Source organism: Homarus americanus, unplaced genomic scaffold, assembly GCF_018991925.1.
Source record: "Homarus americanus isolate GMGI-L3 unplaced genomic scaffold, GMGI_Hamer_2.0 scaffold24694, whole genome shotgun sequence".
Lineage (NCBI taxonomy): Eukaryota > Metazoa > Arthropoda > Malacostraca > Decapoda > Nephropidae > Homarus > Homarus americanus.
Window position 1 is genome coordinate 9,082,557 of NW_024732780.1, and position 19,269 is coordinate 9,101,825.

The following is a 19,269-nucleotide window of genomic DNA, read 5'->3' on the forward strand; positions in this document are numbered from 1 at the left end:
ACGAAACTCCTACAACAAACATTATAAATTTTTTATTTTTTTTTTTACTAATTTATTGTTTCTGTATTACAAGAATTAATGATATTCTTTATTTCAAGGGTTTAGAGGCATATTTATGCACTTTTTTACAATTTTACAATTTAATATATTTTTCAGTGTTAAGTGGTTGTATTTGGGGGCCTGGAACGGATTAATCCTATAACGAACAAGGTTCTAGAACCAATTAGATTCGTTATAGCATACCCCACTGTATTGGTACGGTACATCCACCAACAGTCTTATTGTTTGTTATTAACTATTAAGCTTATGTAACTTTTGTTTACATTAAAGAGCTTTATACGACAAAAAGAGGGCTACAACTTTTTGTATACTGTATGTTAAGGAACTACCTCTAATTTTATATATATATATAATATATATATATATATATTGTTGTTAGTTCCAGGCTTTTTGTAGAGTCAAACATTTCATAATTTGACGGAAGATTTTGGTCATTTTGTAAATTAAATTTACGCATATTTGTGTATATAGAAACATTAAATGCACCTTAAGATAATTAATTAGCAGTTTATTTGTATTCTTCCAGAAAGAAGACAGTTACTATTAGTATACTTTCAATACCTAAATGATGTGTTAAACTGTGCCTATGAAATATATTACTATTTTTACTTTTATCCTCTTCACCACTGATCGGCTCGCTAGCGTCCCGGGCAATCCGTCACGTCTCTGTCACGCACTGTTGGCAGGTACTGGGCATGCACCGGCTCCTGAATATACCTGAACCCGCTCCAGTGTTGGTCAAGTCTTGTCTTGAAAGAGCTCACACTCGGTGCCATCACAACATTTTCTGGTAGATTGTTCCAAGAGTTCACAACTCTCATTCCGAAAAAGTTTGCCTTCACAGTTTTCTGGACTTGTGGCTTCTTCAATCTTGAGCTGTGACCCCTTGTGGGGTGAACGTCCGCCAGCTCCAAGTAAGGACACTCAACTGAGTAGTGCCCCCTGAGATGCTTACCTCAACTAGGTCTCCCTTGCCCGTCTATAGTATAAACTAGGCAAGTTCAGGCGCTCCAATCTCTCAGGGTAGCTGAGGTGCTTAAGTGCAGGCACCAGTCTGGTGGCCCTCCTTTGAACATTTTCAACCTACTGACATTAATCACCACACACTGCTTGCGGTCATGTAGAAAGTCTTCTATCCGCTCTAGGACATTTCCCCGAATTCCGTACCCTTCCAATTTGATTTTCAGCCTTTCATGAGGTACACTGTCGAAATTTTAATAAATTTATGCATTTGAGCTTAATTGTGAATGCTTACAAGGGAAAAGGTGATGCACTTGAACGTGGAAAGTACAAGTGCCTGAAGTTATGTAATGTTATCAAAGTTGTGAAATAGTTGTAAAGAAATTGAAAGGGAAGAGTGAACATAATTCAAATATATTTTGAGATCATGTCAAATAGGGACTACAGAGGTATTTATGGCCAGGCAACTACAAGAGAAATATGTAGAGAAGGAAAGAAAGTGTTTGTAGGGTAGAATTGATTAAGTATGACTGATGTAACAATGGTTAAGAAATAAACTCAAAATGGACTGCCTAAAACCTACTGATCATATGAGGTGTTGGAAGCAGTAAGGGCGAGCTAACAAAATGTGGGAATGTTATTACCCTGTACATTTTTCACGGACATGTTCATGGTGCATTACCCCAAACCGACAAAAATGGCCAAATTTAATTAAAATTTGCATGAGTTATGAACCAAAATATTGGGAAAAATCTAATTTTTTTTTTTTTTTTAACATTGTTTTTGTCAGCTCGCCCTTGTTACTCGCAACGCCTCATATAAGAATGCTTTGTAAATTTTCTGGTTATAAATCTGAGTATAACTTGCATGCTGTAATGAATTAAACCAACAGATTCAATACAATAAATAAAATAGATCTATAAATGGTGTTAGAAAACTACAGTACAATACAGTACAGTACAGTACTTTATATTCGTCCAAGGTTAATCTACTGTTTCATCGACGTTCAGCTGCCAGGAACTAAAGTTGGTTTCTGGTAATTATATAGTATCAGAAAATGTGTGTGTGTGTGTGTGTGTGTTGTGATAGTTGCATGGCGACTGACTGACTTGGTCGTCTTCCTCAAGCGGACAGCTCCCAACCATCAAACAAAATAACATATAGCCACAGAATTCCTTCAATACAGTATAGTAACTACAAATAATTGTAAATAATAAAATAAATAATAAGAGATAACCAACAACAATACAGTATAGTAACTACAAATAATTGTAAATAATAAAATAAATAATAAGAGATAACCAACAACAATACAGTATAGTAATATCCCCGTCAGCTGGAATAATTGGAGCAGAACTGCTACTGGAATGAGAGACGACTTTCCCTTGACGAAGATGTTATAAGGTATTACAGTACTGTACTGCACTATAAAAACTAAGGTCTTCAAACACGTATCCTGTACTATATTAGTAATTACACCAGTCGTCTTCAATTAAAAATTATGTAGGATAGAGCTCTGTTAGATGTAATTCCAGTAGCTAAAAGAACAAATGTTTGCCGATGACGCCAAGTTATTTCGGGAAATCAAGAACCAAGCGGACTGTGAAGAGCTGCAGAAGGACCTCTGTGGGCTCCAAGAATGATTGAAGAAATGGCTGCTGAGATTCAATGTCACGAAGTGTAAGAGGATGCACCTGGGGCGTGCCAACGGTAAGGAGGCGTATCATATGTCCCAACGGGATGAAGAAACTGCACTATTTGAGACTGAATGTGAGAAGGACCTAGGTGTGTATGTTGACAATGAACTGAAGTTCTCGGGCCATTGCGAGAAGAATGTATCAGGCAAATAAATTATTGGGTCTTGTAAGAAGGTCGTTCAGATATCTAAACGGTCCGTCCCTCGTAACGATCTTCAGGAGTGAAGTGCTTCCCCATCTGGTGTACTGTCACCCCGTCTGATCCCCGAGATATGCTAGGGACTGTCATTTGGTTGAAAATGTTCAAAGGAGGGCCACCAGACTGGTGCCTGCCCTTCGGCACCTCAGCTACCCTGAGAGATTGGAGCGCCTGAACTTGCCTAGCTTATACTACAGACGGGCAAGGGGGACCTAGTTGAGGTTTATAAGCATCTCTTTATTCAAGACATCTTCAGGTGCTCCGTTGTTTCCCTTTTCCCGTGTGATTTTATCAAGATTTATCTTATCCACGTTTTCATTGTGGATCTACATGAAATATATATATATATATATATATATATATATATATATATATATATATATATATATATATATATATATATATATATATATATATATATATGGACGGTACTCTGCGTTTTCAGGTACATTCAGGAGCCATTACTTGGCAACAGTGCGTACCAGCCGTGACCGACCGCCCAAGCCGAGTCTATTAGTGGAGAGAATAACACAATACCCATGATGCTTCAATAACCTCCCAGGTGGTAGTAACTCCGTGTTTGGTAGCTGCTTATCTACCGTCTACCTATGGACACTCGACCGAGTAATGCCTAATGTGTGGTAAAGAAAAAATTATTTAACCATATATGTGTTGTCCTAAACGTTTTAGCTATATAAAACAATAGATCCTGTACTGTACCTTGAGACGTAACACTATTATGAAAAAGGTTTGGCAACACTGCACCAGGATACAGTGTGGTGATGGCGTGAGTCTTACACCTCCCAGGATAACAACAACCACCACCAGGATACAGTGAGGTGATGGCGTGAGTCTTACACCTCCCAGGATAACAACAACCACCACCAGGATACAGTGAGGTGATGGCGTGAGTCTTACACCTCCCAGGATAACAACAACCACCACCAGGATACAGTGAGGTGATGGCGTGAGTCTTACACCTCCCAGGACAACAACCACCACCAGGATACAGTGAGGTGATGGCGTGAGTCTTACACCTCCCAGGAGAACAACAACCACCACCAGGATACAGTGAGGTGATGGCGTGAGTCTTACACCTCCCAGGAGAACAACAACCACCACCAGGATACAGTGAGGTGATGGCGTGAGTCTTACACCTCCCAGGATAACAACAACCACCACCAGGATACAGTGAGGTGATGGCGTGAGTCTTACACCTCCCAGGAGACAACAACCACCACCAGGATACAGTGAGGTGATGGCGTGAGTCTTACACCTCCCAGGATAACAACAACCACCACCAGGATACAGTGAGGTGATGGCGTGAGTCTTACACCTCCCAGGATAACAACAACCACCACCAGGATACAGTGAGGTGATGGCGTGAGTCTTACACCTCCCAGGAGAACAACAACCACCACCAGGATACAGTGAGGTGATGGCGTGAGTCTTACACCTCCCAGGAGAACAACAACCACCACCAGGATACAGCCTGTGGTGATGGCGTGAGTCTTACACCTCCCAGGATAACAACAACCACCACCAGGATACAGTGAGGTGATGGCGTGAGTCTTACACCTCCCAGGATAACAACAACCACCACCAGGATACAGTGAGGTGATGGCGTGAGTCTTACATCTCCCAGGATAACAACAACCACCACCAGGATACAAGAGTAAGCTGGACGGCTACATTATGATAAACCCTTTATTGAGGTGAGAACGATGACTTGAAAATGTATAGTAGTAGTTGGGTAAGACTCAGTAGCTTGAAGGTTGTCGAGTAGTAGCTGACTGTTCAGGTTAAACTCTGCAGTCTTATGGGTCCGACTAATTACCCAAATGTAGCCGCAATGAAGTCAAATAATGGTCCTACATGAATAAATCGGGTTACCAATCACTTCTCGACTAGTATTTGGTGTCACAAATTTAAAAAAAATTGGAAAACGTAATTTAATTTGAGTTAATAGATCGAGTGCATGTACCTAACCTAACCTAACCTCGACTAGTATTTGGTGTCACGAAGTCACAAAAAATTGGTAAACTTAATTTAATCTTAGTTAATAGATCAAGTGCCTGTACCTAACCTAACCTAATCTAACCTAACCTAACACAACACAACTCAGATTAAATTTAGTTTACCAATTTTTTTTACTTTATGACACCAAATAATAATCGAGAAGTGATTCACAGCCCGAATTACGCTTGTACGACCATCATTTGAGTTCATTGAGGCTACATTTGGGTAATTACTCGCTCCCTCGGTACATGCATGCGATCTATTAACTCAGATGAAAGTAAGTTTTCCAATTTTTTGTGACTTTGTGACACCAAATACTAGTCGAGAAGTGATTGGTAACCCGATTTATTCATGTAGGACCATTATTTGACTTCATTGCGGCTATATTTTGCTACATTTGGGTAATTATTCGGACAGCAGTCTTATTGTTATTTTTAACGTAGTGGATATTTGCCGGGACCTGCTCAGTTCCTACTAAAGCTATTTTGGTCTATAATATAGGATTAACCCTCGAGCGAAATTGTTCGAAAACAATTATAAAAACGCCGGACTTTTATTGTTATATTATATTGGACACTTGGTAGTGTGTGGAAATATGTTATAAAATGGATGTATATAAGATAAACGCTATAAACTCTATTAACATTTGTGGGTATGAAGAACAGACCCAACCAACCAAACCTACCTACCTAATCTTACCTAACTTCCCCGGTATATTAAACAGAAAGAACTTACAATGATAGGCCCGCTGCTATGGGTCAATAGGCCTGCTGCAGTTTCCTCCATTCTTATGTTCTTATATGGTGAAATTTGAGGCATTTTCTGGGCATGAGATGATACGGCCGCATTGGCGCTGTGCAGCCCTGACGGATTAGTCCTATATATTAACCGCTATTTTTCCGTGAGTGCACTCTGATTGGCTAAGTACTCTCTGTTTAATATGGTGGGGGTCCCCAGCTAGAAGGTTAGGTAGGTTTCTTTGGTTGATTAGGTCAGGTTCTTTTAGGATCTGGTGAATATCGCCTCTTTTATAATGATATGGGGGTTATGATAAGTTTCCATGCACAACAGAAATATGATTAGGTATGTTTACAGCGACGGTTAAATGAATGCCAAATGCCGCCAGTCACGGTTAAATATAGTTCTTGCATTGTTCAGCGGAAATGGACGATTTGCCAATCAGAGCACACTCATTGTTCAATAATGTTAGTAGGAACTTCGCCTATATTTTAATGAGAACGTGCAGAGAAGTTGCCAACACCTAAAAGACTAAAAATAATTATTCTATAACATTTCTGTCGGAAGTTTATATTTTTTGGGTATTTTAACTGATAAAATTACCCACAATACAGTATTAGTTGTTCAAAGTGGGCTGCATTTTGGAGTAGAAGGAAAATGTGGTCCTAAAATGAATATTAACAATAATTTCTTTTGGTAACACTGGAGTACAGGTGCTCACCTGAACCAATAACTTGAGAACATTTCTCTATAGAAGAAGAGGTAATGGTGGAGGAGACGGTTAGCATCAGAAGGACTTTAAGGAATTGCACCAAATTTTCAGGATGTTGTTTGGATGATAATAAAATAATTAAGAAAATTGAAGCGACAATTCATATAACCTAACCAAGCCTAACGTAACTTCCTAATGCATTCCAGTTTTTATTTGAGTAATTATTCGTTTTAGCACACCCTCGATTTTTTTCACGAGGTGTTTGATTTCTGTTGTACTCGGACATGGGAAATGCGTCTTTTTTTAAAAGAAGATGCAATTCATCTTTGATAATAAATGGCTGTTATCCATAAAAAACGAAGGTGAGATCTGAACTGAATACATCCAAAACCAAACATCTCGACACCTAACTTTCACTAAATTAACCTACCTTGACCTAACCCCTGTGGGGGGGGCTCTCACCCCTGCAGTGGGACAAGAAATGGCGGATGGAGATTTATTGATCTAATTTCTTAGGCGTTCCTCACTTGTTTGATTTTTCTGAAAGAGAAACATTTCCAAGAGGTTTCAAGGGTTGAGAATGTATATACGAGGTAGAAATTGCCTATAAGTAAGTGCTTCTATGGGATTTGAAGATGTGCTAAACAGAATAATAACCTTATTTTCTTACTATCATTCAAACAACATCTCTAAAAAATCAATCAATTCACTCCAATATAAATGGTAGTAAACACACCCGATGAGATCATCGTTCATTTCTTGAAGTGTAAACCAAGACCTCGGATGATAAGAACTAAAATACGGTTGCCACAGGAGATCCTACAGTGGCATAATTACGGTAGATAATTTGTTTCTTCGCCTACAAAGCAAGAGACGTGAAATTACAGCCCTGCCCACTGACAAGTACTGTACTGTAATTTATGATCGAAGGTTAGGCTAAAAAGAACAAAAATACTCCAATGCTGTGCTTCGATTTTATTACTCAGTGTCATCCAAAAAACATCTTGAAAATTTGGTGCAGTTCCAAAAAGTCGTTCTGGTACTAACCATCTCCTACACCTTTAATGAAGGCAAATGTTTCCTAGCCTCATGGTAAGGTCCAAAAAGTTAATGAGGATTTTTTTTTTAATATTAGGAACTGTTGGAAAAATTAGCTGCAGTCGCATTGCTCCTTAGTTTAGATTTACTTTTACTTTTTTGGTCCCTTCATAGACAGGAATTTTTGGGGGTGATGATAAAAACAAGGATGTGAGTTATCTATCAAGCAGCCTCACAAAACATGTCGGTGCTACTATAGCGAGTGGTCTACAGTACAAAGATATAGTGCTGGAGTTAACTGGAGTGTGGGTGTTGGGTTGAATAGAAAGAGTGTCAAAAAGGAAATTTATTATACCAGTTCCTGACCGCAGTACTGAGACACATATACCACTTATTCAACATTATGTGAGACCAGGTACAGTATCATTATTCATACTGACCTTTGCAAGTCTTACAATACCTTGAATAAATGTAGTTATTCTCACCAAACTTAATCACAGTGAGAACTTTGTTGACGCATCAACTGGTGTGCATACACAAAATAGTGAACGTCTTTGGAATTACATTAAAAGTTGGGTTCTTCGTGCTGGGAACAAAAAAGAATTCTGACCCCAAGACTCGGTTGTTTATGCTGTAATTAACGTTCCGCCTTGGTGTTTGCTAATTATGCCTGTACAGTATTTCTCTTCTTTTCCGATTTAATGGAATATTACTACTGGTTACCGTCATTTTATTTGGTTTATTTTAGACATGATAAAGGTATAAAATGTGGCTGTGTGTGTGTGTGTGTGTGGGTGGGTGGTGGGGTCTCTAGGTGTTTTGATAATGGAGTCTTGTATGTATAGTACGATGATATTTAACCTTGGAGGAGTGGTGGAATATATCTACACAAGCAAAATGAGAAACATGTACTGGAGGTGTGTGGCATCTCCGGTGCTTGGTGGCTCAAGCTGTGCAGTCACGTGTTTCTGCTGTGTATTGATACGCTGGGCCACTCTGATTCGTTTGACCTGTTGCGTTGTGTGGTAGCGTCCCACTCACACATTTTATGCATACACTATCACAAAGTTTTGCAGTTACTAAAACATTGGCGTTGGTCTATGTTTACAGAAAGTGAATTTTTACACGCAATGTGATTCGATATTCTATGTTTATGTTAACTTTATTAAAGGTGCTTGAGTGATAAAATGTGTTTGTAGTATTCTTTTGCAATGTTTTTATGGTATTATAGTTATTTTATTGCATTGCAGTACAGTAGAAAAAATATGTGGCGAAAGTTGTCGTCTGGGAATGCAAACACCCCCCCCCCCCTAATTTCATTGATTCCTACTGGGAAAATGCCCTGACATTCACAATGACTATGTCAGGGTAAGGTTTATTTTTTTATGGGCATTTACTTCAAATTAATATGTTATCAGTATGAGACCATATGCATTATAGGTACACCACTAGACACGGAGAGTGTGTACAGTACAGAATAATGACATTGTTGGAACTGCATTAATGACCTAAGGGAATACTGATACTGTAATTAAGAGTATGCTAAATGAATAGTTAATACTTGCAAATATTAAGTAAACAACAACATAACAATTGCCCTTCTCATCCATGCTTGGTGTCACCTTTGTTTAAAATATCTGTCACTGTCACTATTATAGGAATTACATACCTATTTCAATGTGTACTGTACGGTATATCATCTTGAGAGAGTGGCCTCAGCCTAGTTCACACACCACCCTCATAAGGTGGCTGCCTCACACCCACTTCACACAAATAACACTCCCTGCTATGCACATACTGTATATCTTGAAACATCACCATTACACTATACTAATGACTATGGTAAGGGAGGATAATTCACAACTAATTCAAGAAACATCCAGAATGTAGCAACACTAAAGTCAGACGAGGAGTGTACAGTCATGGATGCCAACAGAAAAAACTTGGGGTTGTCACATTTGGCATTTCATTACTGGGCAAGGGAGGAGAAGGCGCACACCACTGTTGCTAAACCACATGTCCAATTTTCAACGCACTCTGATTTTCGGGGAGTATTTTTGTCCGGTGATGCTGAACGGCATCCAGGTTGAAGAAACTGAGTTTTGGTTCGACAAATGACAGTGTCCAGGAAATGTATTTATGTATTTATATTGAGTGATAACTATGAAATAAGTTGTACTCTCTCTTGAAAAAAATACTTGCCATAATTAAATACTATACAGGTAGAGTAGTTCTAAATTATATCTTAGATATTTTTATTATTATATCTGTACTGTAACGTAAAATATTGGTTCTCTTTACAGTGTGCAGTAGTGCAAGAGATGGAGGAAGAGTGAGCGTCACAACAACATATTGCAGTTGTTATGGTATTGCTGCACTTTACTTTACAAAGAAAAAACAGTGAATTGAAATCTGAGATGAGGCCTGATGCCTTTATCCACAACCATCATCACAGTGCATGAAAAAATTATTCCAGTACAGTATTGGCATTTGTGTGTTGAAGGGTAGCTTTGTGGATGAGATGAAGAACAAGTTAGTCGCAGAAAAAATTTAAATTTCAAAATGTACTGAAGTTGTAATACTCAGCTTACAAATTTGAGAACCTTTTTATAGAAAATGGAAAACAAAGGATGTGAAAAGTCAAAGCCCTCTGTGACCTTAGAGCTCAGGAGCTTGAAGTATGTGAAGGGCATTTGTTCATCCCTTTCTCAACCTGGACCAGTTGTCTTAGGTGTTGACAAACAGGTGAAGAAGAAAACTGCATCCATTCATACCACACCAAGCAACAAAACCTCTGTCAAGTCATCCCCAGCAGAACCCGTTAAGAGGGGAAATGAAAACTTAACTTTCTATGAGCGTCACAGTGAAGAACTTAAACAAAAGATTTTTTGTTACACATGTGAATGCACAGTAACAGGAAAGGATATTGTAACACACCTTTATTTTGGTAATTTGAAATGTAAAGATTGTCACGACGCTATATTTACTAATTGTAAATCTTTCCTTGCCAAATATGATAAAACTGGAATCTGTAAGAAGACTGATAAGCCTCACAACTTTTCTGTTTGGAAGGAAAATCCTGTTGTTTATTTAGAGCATAATGTTAGGAAACAATTGGCTATAAATAAGTATTGCAGCAAAACAGGAAATTGTTCCTTAGACATTGACAGGAGGACACTCATCAAAAATTATGTAAAGTCACTGCTTTTCTTAAAAGCATTGATCCCTTGGGGACACGCCCTTCGTCAATTCCAGAATTTAATTGATGAACAAAGAGAAGTAGTAACATTGCCATTTGAGAATGTTGGTGTGCCTTTTAAGCAAAAAGAAAGTAGCTGTAGCAAAGACAACTGTTTTAAAGTTGGAGAACAGTGTGGTAAGGGAATAACACCAGGAAAATTCACACAAGTATTGGAAAACAATTCTAGAGGAGAGGGCAATACTAAGAAGGTAAATGGATTTTATAGTTTTCAAAGGAAATGGAAGGAACCTCTTTCAAAAAACACTGAAGCTTTGCTTCAAGCAAAACTAAATGGTTCCTCTGAACCGATAAGGCTGAAAAAAGTAAAACAAATGAAAGGACACAATACTGTAGTTAGTAGTAAAGTATTGGGCAAAAAGTTTTTGGCTGAAATAGCACAAAATAAAAACACTGCATTGAAATATAAACATGTGAAGAAGTCATTAGAATCAACAAAACATTCCAGCAATATTGAAAAGGGTGTGACCAAAACAAACGTCCCTATTAGCAAAAAGGAGGATGCTTGTTTAGATAATATTAAGGGACCAACGGTGAACATGTCTGTGGAGAAAAAAATACCAGAAACTTCTGAAAAAATTAAAATCAACAAACGAACCCTTAAAAAAAAATGTGAAAGAACTGCTAAGCGCTTGAAGACCAGTCATGGGGTGGTCTGTTTATCACCAGATAAGTTTAAACCCCCCAAGAAGTTTAAAAATGATAGGTACCTGGTTATGAACTGTCAAAGTGATGAATGGCCAGATGAGTGTCCCAATTGTTACTCTGCCTTGCATCTCTCCATGGTGACTGTTAATTGTACTACATCTCTCGTGGACATTGTTTGTCGTAGTTGCTCTCTCACTATATATATATTAATGGATTCGAAATTTCGTCATATTCTGAAAAAGAACTGTCGGCCTTTGACTATTGGACCCAGTTAATCTTTTTTTTTAGTTTACATTGGATATATTATACTGTATTTTATAAATTACCAGTACCTACTTTACCTATGAAGAGGAAAGGGAACTCTTTTAGGTGGCTAACTGTACTTATAAAGAGGGAATGGAACTCTTTTAGGTGGCTGTATTATAACTACAGTAACTTATTTCCTTTTTCTACTTACTACCTGCACCTGACTCTTGAGTTTTAGAGCACGAATACGTCTCTTACTCTGTCACCATGACCAGGTTCTGTTATCACCACTTACGGAGCACGAGTACGTCTCTTACTCTGTCACCATGACCAGGTTCTGTTATCACCACTTACGGAGCACGAGTACGTCTCTTACTCTGTCACCATGACCAGGTTCTGTTATCACCACTTACGGAGCACGAGTACGTCTCTTACTCTGTCACCATGACCAGGTTCTGTTATCACCACTTACGGAGCACGAGTACGTCTCTTACTCTGTCACCATGACCAGGTTCTGTTATCACCACTTACGGAGCACGAGTACGTCTCTTACTCTGTCACCATGACCAGGTTCTGTTATCACCACTTACGGAGCACGAGTACGTCTCTTACTCTGTCACCATGACCAGGTTCTTTTATCACCACTTTCGGAGCACGAGTACGTCTCTTACTCTGTCACCATGACCAGGTTCTGTTATCACCACTTACGGAGCACGAGTACGTCTCTTACTCTGTCACCATGACCAGGTTCTGTTATCACCACTTACGGAGCACGAGTACGTCTCTTACTCTGTCACCATGACCAGGTTCTGTTATCACCACTTACGGAGCACGAGTACGTCTCTTACTCTGTCACCATGACCAGGTTCTGTTATCACCACTTATGCCCTTTTTTCCCTGTAATTTCTTCCTGAACTAAGACGGTATCACCCACTTGTAAGTTTATACTCTTACAATGTCATTTTTGTCTGGCCTGTGACTAATGTTGGAAAATACAGTATTATCGCTGTCACCTTTTCCAAAATCAGGTTACTCGTAAAACCTTGTGAATAAATTTTAATCTCAATCTATGGTCTCCGTTAACTTACTACCTGTAGGTCACAGTCATTGCCAGGCTTCACATAATTGTCTCTTTCATTTAATAGTTTGTCAATTTGAAGGAAAAAATGAGGCGCTCCAAAAGATAGATTACTTTATTATCATCAACTACTAACACAACATCTCTTGACTAACTTACAAAGAGACTCAGTTCAATCATTGTCTCCCATGGATCAACTCTTGGTTTGTTAAAGGAGATTCATTTCTATACTTTTGTCAAATTACAGTATGTTCCAACTTTTGATCATCTGTCTTGAGTTGTTTGTTAGTTACTACCGGCGAGTTCCTCCATCAGAGTGCACTAGTCTTGGAAAACCTCTAGTTGTGATTAATCTCTTGGGTGTAATGAGGGAACTTTTCGTGTCGACTCTCAGCCAGATCGAGTTTAGTTTCCCTGCTTGTGAAACCGTAAAAAGTAATTCCAAAGGCTCTCAGTTATGTCCTGCGTTTGACACTATCCTCAGTTTGAAATGGTCCAGATGAAACCACAGATGTATTATAAGGAGGAGGTGGACGGTGGAATTTTTGGTGCAGTACCCTACAATTTTTTCATCCCATTTTCTACAAACAAATTCTTCCCTTTGATTTAATTATGCACACTTGTTACCCCAAATTTGGATTGTAACTAAACTAAAGTAACTTCATGTTCATCTTGCTCAATATTGTGGAGGTGGTGAATGTGGATTCTTGTAATTTGACAATCAGCAGGAAGAACTGATTGATTCTAGTTCCAGTTATCCTTTAGACAGTTAGCTAATCTCTGACCAACTATAGAAATACCATTCTCAGTAGACTGTTGACAAAATTTCTGCCCACCCTTTAATAGACTTGCGTACCACCTTAATCAACATCCGTCCTGTGCCTCTCTCTGCTAATTCAAGACATGGTTCCTAGTATCCTCCTCTGAATGACTTTCCCCGGCAAGCTGTCATTACTGTAACAGTGATCTTCATTAGTTTATTAGGACTCTTGAATCTCCTGGTATATAGACCCATGGTATACGAGTTTGTCATGTAAATAAACAGTGAAGCTTCTATATAACGGACTAGTACATGGAGAGGAAATTCCGTTATGTGGAGGGTCTATTGATGTGGGAATAACGGATTACACATGTAGAGAGGAGTCTATTATATGGAGCTAAAGTACACCTCGTGAATACACCTGATATATCGGGGAATTCTTTTATCATGTCACTAACTACCGGGTAATTGGCCACATCTCGGTAAGGTATTCTCTGTCAAGTTGAGTCAGAATTCAGCTCATACGGAGATGATCTAGTCAGATGATATATGGTAGGGACTGACCATTAGTCATTGGAATCTCTCTTAAATCAGGCAAGGTATCTTTTGGAAGCTCAAGAATAACAAAACTGTTAAACTCATGAGAGAACAAATCTTGTGGTGGAAGCTATCTGTACAGTGAAAACAGATAATGATGAAAAAGCTCAGAAGACTTTAGATATTACAATTCAGCTAAAGTAAAAGCAACTCTGGGAATTTTCTTATACAGTAGCAGTGTTATATCTATTATGTATATGTATACTGTAGTCTTTTTAACTTGGATGAAGACTTGTGTGATGGTATAATTTTACCTGAATACTGTAAAGAAGAGTTGTAAGATGCTAATACACTTTGGATGAGTTACATTAATATATTCAGACATACTGTAGTAGACAACTGTACAGTACTACACATTGTTGAAATAAGATTACTTTACTTAGCCTTAAGTTTTCAGACCCAATTTATATACTGTACGGTACAGTACAGTACTGTTTTTCTTGTAATTTTTATACCAAAAGACTATGGCCATTGGCCACCCAGTAAATAACATACCATGCTGTATAAGAAAGTAAAACCTACTGTACTGTATATCCAACGTTGTCTTTCATGAATGTAATTAGGTTAAGTTTTTATCATCTTTTTTTATGGGATTCATAACATTGTAAATACTGTGTAGTAGCAATATTTTCTTGTGCGGTTTCACACACACCTCAAATGATTTACAGGGATTGTTGTATTTAATTATAGTGGGGACTGGTTTAGTAGAGTATACTGTGCAAGATCTCTACACTGCTGCCTCTTAGAGAAGCTGGGGGCTATATAATATCTTCTGCTGGCAATATAACCATATGATTAGGTGATATGTTTTCGGTGGTGGTGACCAGTACCCATCAATGTGTCCCTTGTTTGGCATACTGTATGTCATCCCATCTAGTCTGGGCTGGTCTATTGAGATTACTGTACGCTGGAAACTCGGTTGATTAATAACATCCAAAAGAGAGCCACCAAACTGATGCCCTGCACTTTAGCACCCCAGGTATCAGCCCTGCACTGCAGCACCCCAGGTATCAATAGAGATTAGAACACCTGTAGCTGCCTAGTATCCCAGTTCCTGACTAAACTTTCATCAGTATCTTGTTAAATTGTAACCTTACACCCCCACCCACCTCTCCTAGTTCAAAGGGAAAAAGTACCATAGGTTGAAACATAAGAAGTACTGTACTGTATTGTGTAGCCTTCCATTAAATAAGGAAATATTACAGTACAGGATGTTGCCTGGTTGCAAAAGGTTAAAACATAGTCATTCCCATTGTACCAAATACAATACAAAGTGTGTGTGTGTGTGTGTGTGAGAATTTTTAAACAATTGAGGAAGTATGCTGTTGTGTGTTTTTTTTTCAACAATACATTTTATATGCAGTACTGTATTCTGAAATCATGTTGACAGTTCAGGGATTTTTACTTCAATATGTTATGTAGTATATCTGTAACAACTTTGAGTTTTTAATTGTTTGTGGCACCTTATTTGGATCTTTATAAAGCTCCTCCCCGACTTACGACCTGCCTCAGTCGTATCAAAATTGTGTCAAATTACATATTTTCGAGTCCCAATGTCAGTACACAGAAAATTTTTGTTTGTAATTCACTTTAAAATGGCTGGCAAGCTTAAAATTGAGAGTTTTGTGGTGTTGAGAAGAAAAAGAGACACCCATTTAAGCATTTTCGACTTACAGCCTGGATTTGGGTCCCTAACCCAGTCTTAAGTTGGAGAATAGCTGTATAGTACTGCATTGTATTATAATCAGGAATGTTACAAAGACAAATTTAAAGTCTTGACAGCTATAAAATAAACACAAAGTGGAAAATATTTGTTTAATTTCCTTATTTTGTTTGTACTTTTGCCTGTAAATGTATTTGATCTTTTAATAATTTTATTCTTATTATTTTAACCTGGCCTTTTGCCTTACCATCAGTGTCATGGGAGAGGAGGAGTGTTTTGCAAAGTGGTACAAGAGAAAGTTGTTATATCTTCAATGTATTGATATTAATGCACTTAGCCTTAGCTATTGAAGTACAGTAGATAAAAAGGGAAGCAATAACAAAATGGTGGCAGGAAGGTGTGTACTCGTGTGTGAAGGTAGATTACCTTTTTCCCCGATGTCTTTTCATCCAGTTTTTGCGTGATATATTTTTAACCCCTTAGGTAGTGGCTTAATTCATCGTATTTAAGGGGTCAAGTCACCATACTCGAGGGATCAGACCATCATACTCCAGGGATATGAGGGCTGGTAACCATATTAAATATTTTTAATCTGCCTTAACAGTCTTCCCAGATGTAGTACTGTATTGTATCTCTTCAATAATATGTTTAATACTTTTTGATGGATTGTGTATGGAGATTTATTAGTTAAACTTTTATTTTTTGCGTGGTATAATATTTTCTGGGTTTCAATACAGTACTCTCACGCTTACTCACGGGGGGGTTCACTGTTCATGGCCAAGCTGCAATAATACATTTGCATCACGTGAAGATAAACACCCCCAGGTCTCATCTTATTTCAACTGATGATTAAATGCCCGAATCCTACTTGATGGGGGTAAGGTTAGGTTAACAATTGGTTAATCTTGGGGTGAAATAATCTGGGGGCTAATCTTGAGGTGATCCATAGATTTGACAAAATTTGTGTCCCCTTCATAAGTGCATTATAGGGGCTCGTCATATAAACCTTCCACAAATCACTACATTGAGATATATGATTAAATACTGTTTTTCATTGATTCCATAGTATGTTTACTGTTGCGAGTTTCCTTCTGTCAAATGTAAACAAACACAGGGTTGCCATACTTCACCTGACATACCCCTGTAAATGCACTAGTGAAGGGGAAACTATACACATTAGTACTTGGTAAGGGAGGGAAGCCGGTGATGGTGATAAGCTGGGTGTCTTGGTACAATACCTTAGTTTCCCATTGCAGTCTTCAGTTATTATTTTATTTCAATATATTCTTGATGGTATCTTTTTTTTTTCAGTTGTCATTAATTACTGTAACTATGTCCTCAGATGTTCCTGTAAAATATTTCTTCTTCTGTTTGCTTTGTCAGCTGAACCTCCTCATTGTATAACTTCAGTAACTTGGTATGTTAACTGTTTTAACCTTTGTGTAGATGTGTACCTTATGTGCCATGATTAACCGAGCTGAAATGATCTGTGTAATGTACCTTATGTGGCACTAACCGAGCTGAAATGATCTGCGTAATGTACCTTATGTGGCACTAACCGAGCTGAAATGATCTGCGTAATGTACCTTATGTGGCACTAACCGAGCTGAAATGATCTGCGTAATGTACCTTATGTGGCACTAACCGAGCTGAAATGATCTGTGTAATGTACCTTATGTGGCACTAACCGAGCTGAAATGCTCAATAAATTCATTATATCCGTGCTACAAGTTGCTGCTTATAACATACTTAGAAGAATTTGCTGTGTGTGTGTGTGTGATCCCAGTACAAGAATAACAGATGGTACAGACATAAGGTGATGGATAATATAAAGTGTTGCTAGAGATTCTGGGTCAAATATCAAGGTTTTAAGAGTTATGTTGAAGGTCTGGTCAATGGAAAGTGGCCAAGTGTTAAATGATTACAGAGAAAAGGACAAAATCATTATTCGAGTAGCTTAATTTATATCTATTATAATACATATTTGTGGGGGGTTAATTTTTGTTTTGTTTTTCTACAAATTTTGAGCAAAAGATATCCAAGAACACAAGTTTTAAGTCAGATTTTTTTTACATTAGTTTGCCCAAAGTCTTGTTTTTCAATATTCTCATGTACCGGTAAATACAATATAAGAATTGCTATACTGTATTATCATTGAAATGTTAAATGTACAGTTCAGTATGGATAATATCCACAAATAAAGTAAATTATTTATTTTACTCTTACAAACTTGAATTTACAAGGAAAAATATGTCAGTACAATAAATTGCCCCAAAGTATAATCTAGTACATGTTATCAGTTATGCATTTGTGTTTACAAGTCATAATTGAGAATCATATTTTTCAAGAGCTTATTCTGAATTTCGCTGCAGCTGTCCCTTGTGCCTTTATATTGTTACAGCTGCTTCTTGTGTCTAAATACTGTCCTTCAGCTGTTCCCTGGAACTCCATACTGTGCAGCAGCTGTTCCTATGGCTTCATACTGTGCAGCAGCTGTTCCTATGGCTTCATACTGTGCAGCAGCTGTTCCTATGGCTTCATATTGTGCAGCAGCTGTTCCTATGGCTTCATACTGTGCAGCAGCTGTTCCTATGGCTTCAGACTTTGCTACAGCTGTTCCTGGTGGCTTCATACAGTATTGCCCCGCCTAACGCGGTTTCACTTAACGCGTTTTATCATATACGCGGTGCCTCGCCAGAGCTGAACTTTCACTTAACGCGGAATTTTTTCATATAAAACGGAAGGAGTTCTTCACCCGCCACCCACCACAGCCGGCCCAAGTCAGTGATAGTGATAATTATAGTGAGGATATGGACTTATATGGCCTTTGAGGGGTTTGACAAAGAGGCCCTGCAAGCCTCTGTGGTGGATAGTGATACAATTGATACAAGTGATACAGGTGAGGGCCAATAATCTGCCCTCTGCCTTGGAACCAACCCCCCATCCCCGTGTGCCCAGCCATCTTTTCTACTAATGCAAGTGTTAAAAAACCTAATATTATTGATATTTCTCTTAATTATTAATTGTGTGTGCATACCATCATAAAGTTAAGATAAAATTTTTACTACAACATAGTTGTGTGTCGTCAAAAAGTGGAGTTTGGGGGTCGGGCCAGTCTCTATTAGAATTAATCCCATATGTTCTGTTGTTCACTTAACGCGGTTTTCACTTAACGCAGTACCCTGTGGGTTCAATTGACCGCGTTAAGCGGGGTACTACTGTACTTGGCTACAAGTGTTCCTGGTGGCTTCATCTGGCACAATAAAGATGGTGAGGTTACACTTGCCACAGAGGAGAGTGACGAGGAGTGTCACACAGTTAATAGATATCATAGTATGGTTGAAGCGACAGTAACAGTCAGGGCACTCCTCCGGGCACAGCTCCTGTGGGTAGTTCACCACCAGGTATCGTCCGTCCTTCACATCATGCAGAGGCAGAGGGATTCCGATGTCAGTTGTCTTTTTACTCTTCTTGGTTGGCTTTGGGGAGTGGGACTTCTTTGGTGCCTTCTGTAGGTTTTGAAATATTTTTTCTCTTGTATCTGAATCCTCAACAGTCATCTCCTTCACCTTTTTATTAGGATAAGCCTCCTCTA

The 19,269-nt window shown here is 38.4% G+C and overlaps 1 protein-coding gene across 1 annotated transcript; it reads left to right on the top strand.

Annotated features, from left to right (window-relative positions):
• Positions 1-4,148: 4,148 nt before the first annotated feature.
• Positions 4,149-15,819, top strand: LOC121869080. Its single transcript, XM_042370218.1, has 2 exons — positions 4,149-4,631; positions 9,727-15,819. The coding sequence occupies exon 2, from the start codon at positions 10,040-10,042 to the stop codon at positions 11,603-11,605; it is 1,566 nt and encodes a 521-aa protein (XP_042226152.1). The 5' UTR covers positions 4,149-4,631; positions 9,727-10,039; the 3' UTR covers positions 11,606-15,819.
• The last annotated feature ends 3,450 nt before the right edge of the window (positions 15,820-19,269 follow it).

Bases quoted from the DNA above. Each gene is read 5' to 3' on its own strand.
- LOC121869080 (XM_042370218.1), top strand. From the start codon at position 10,040: ATGGAAAACAAAGGATGTGAAAAGTCAAAGCCCTCTGTGACCTTAGAG.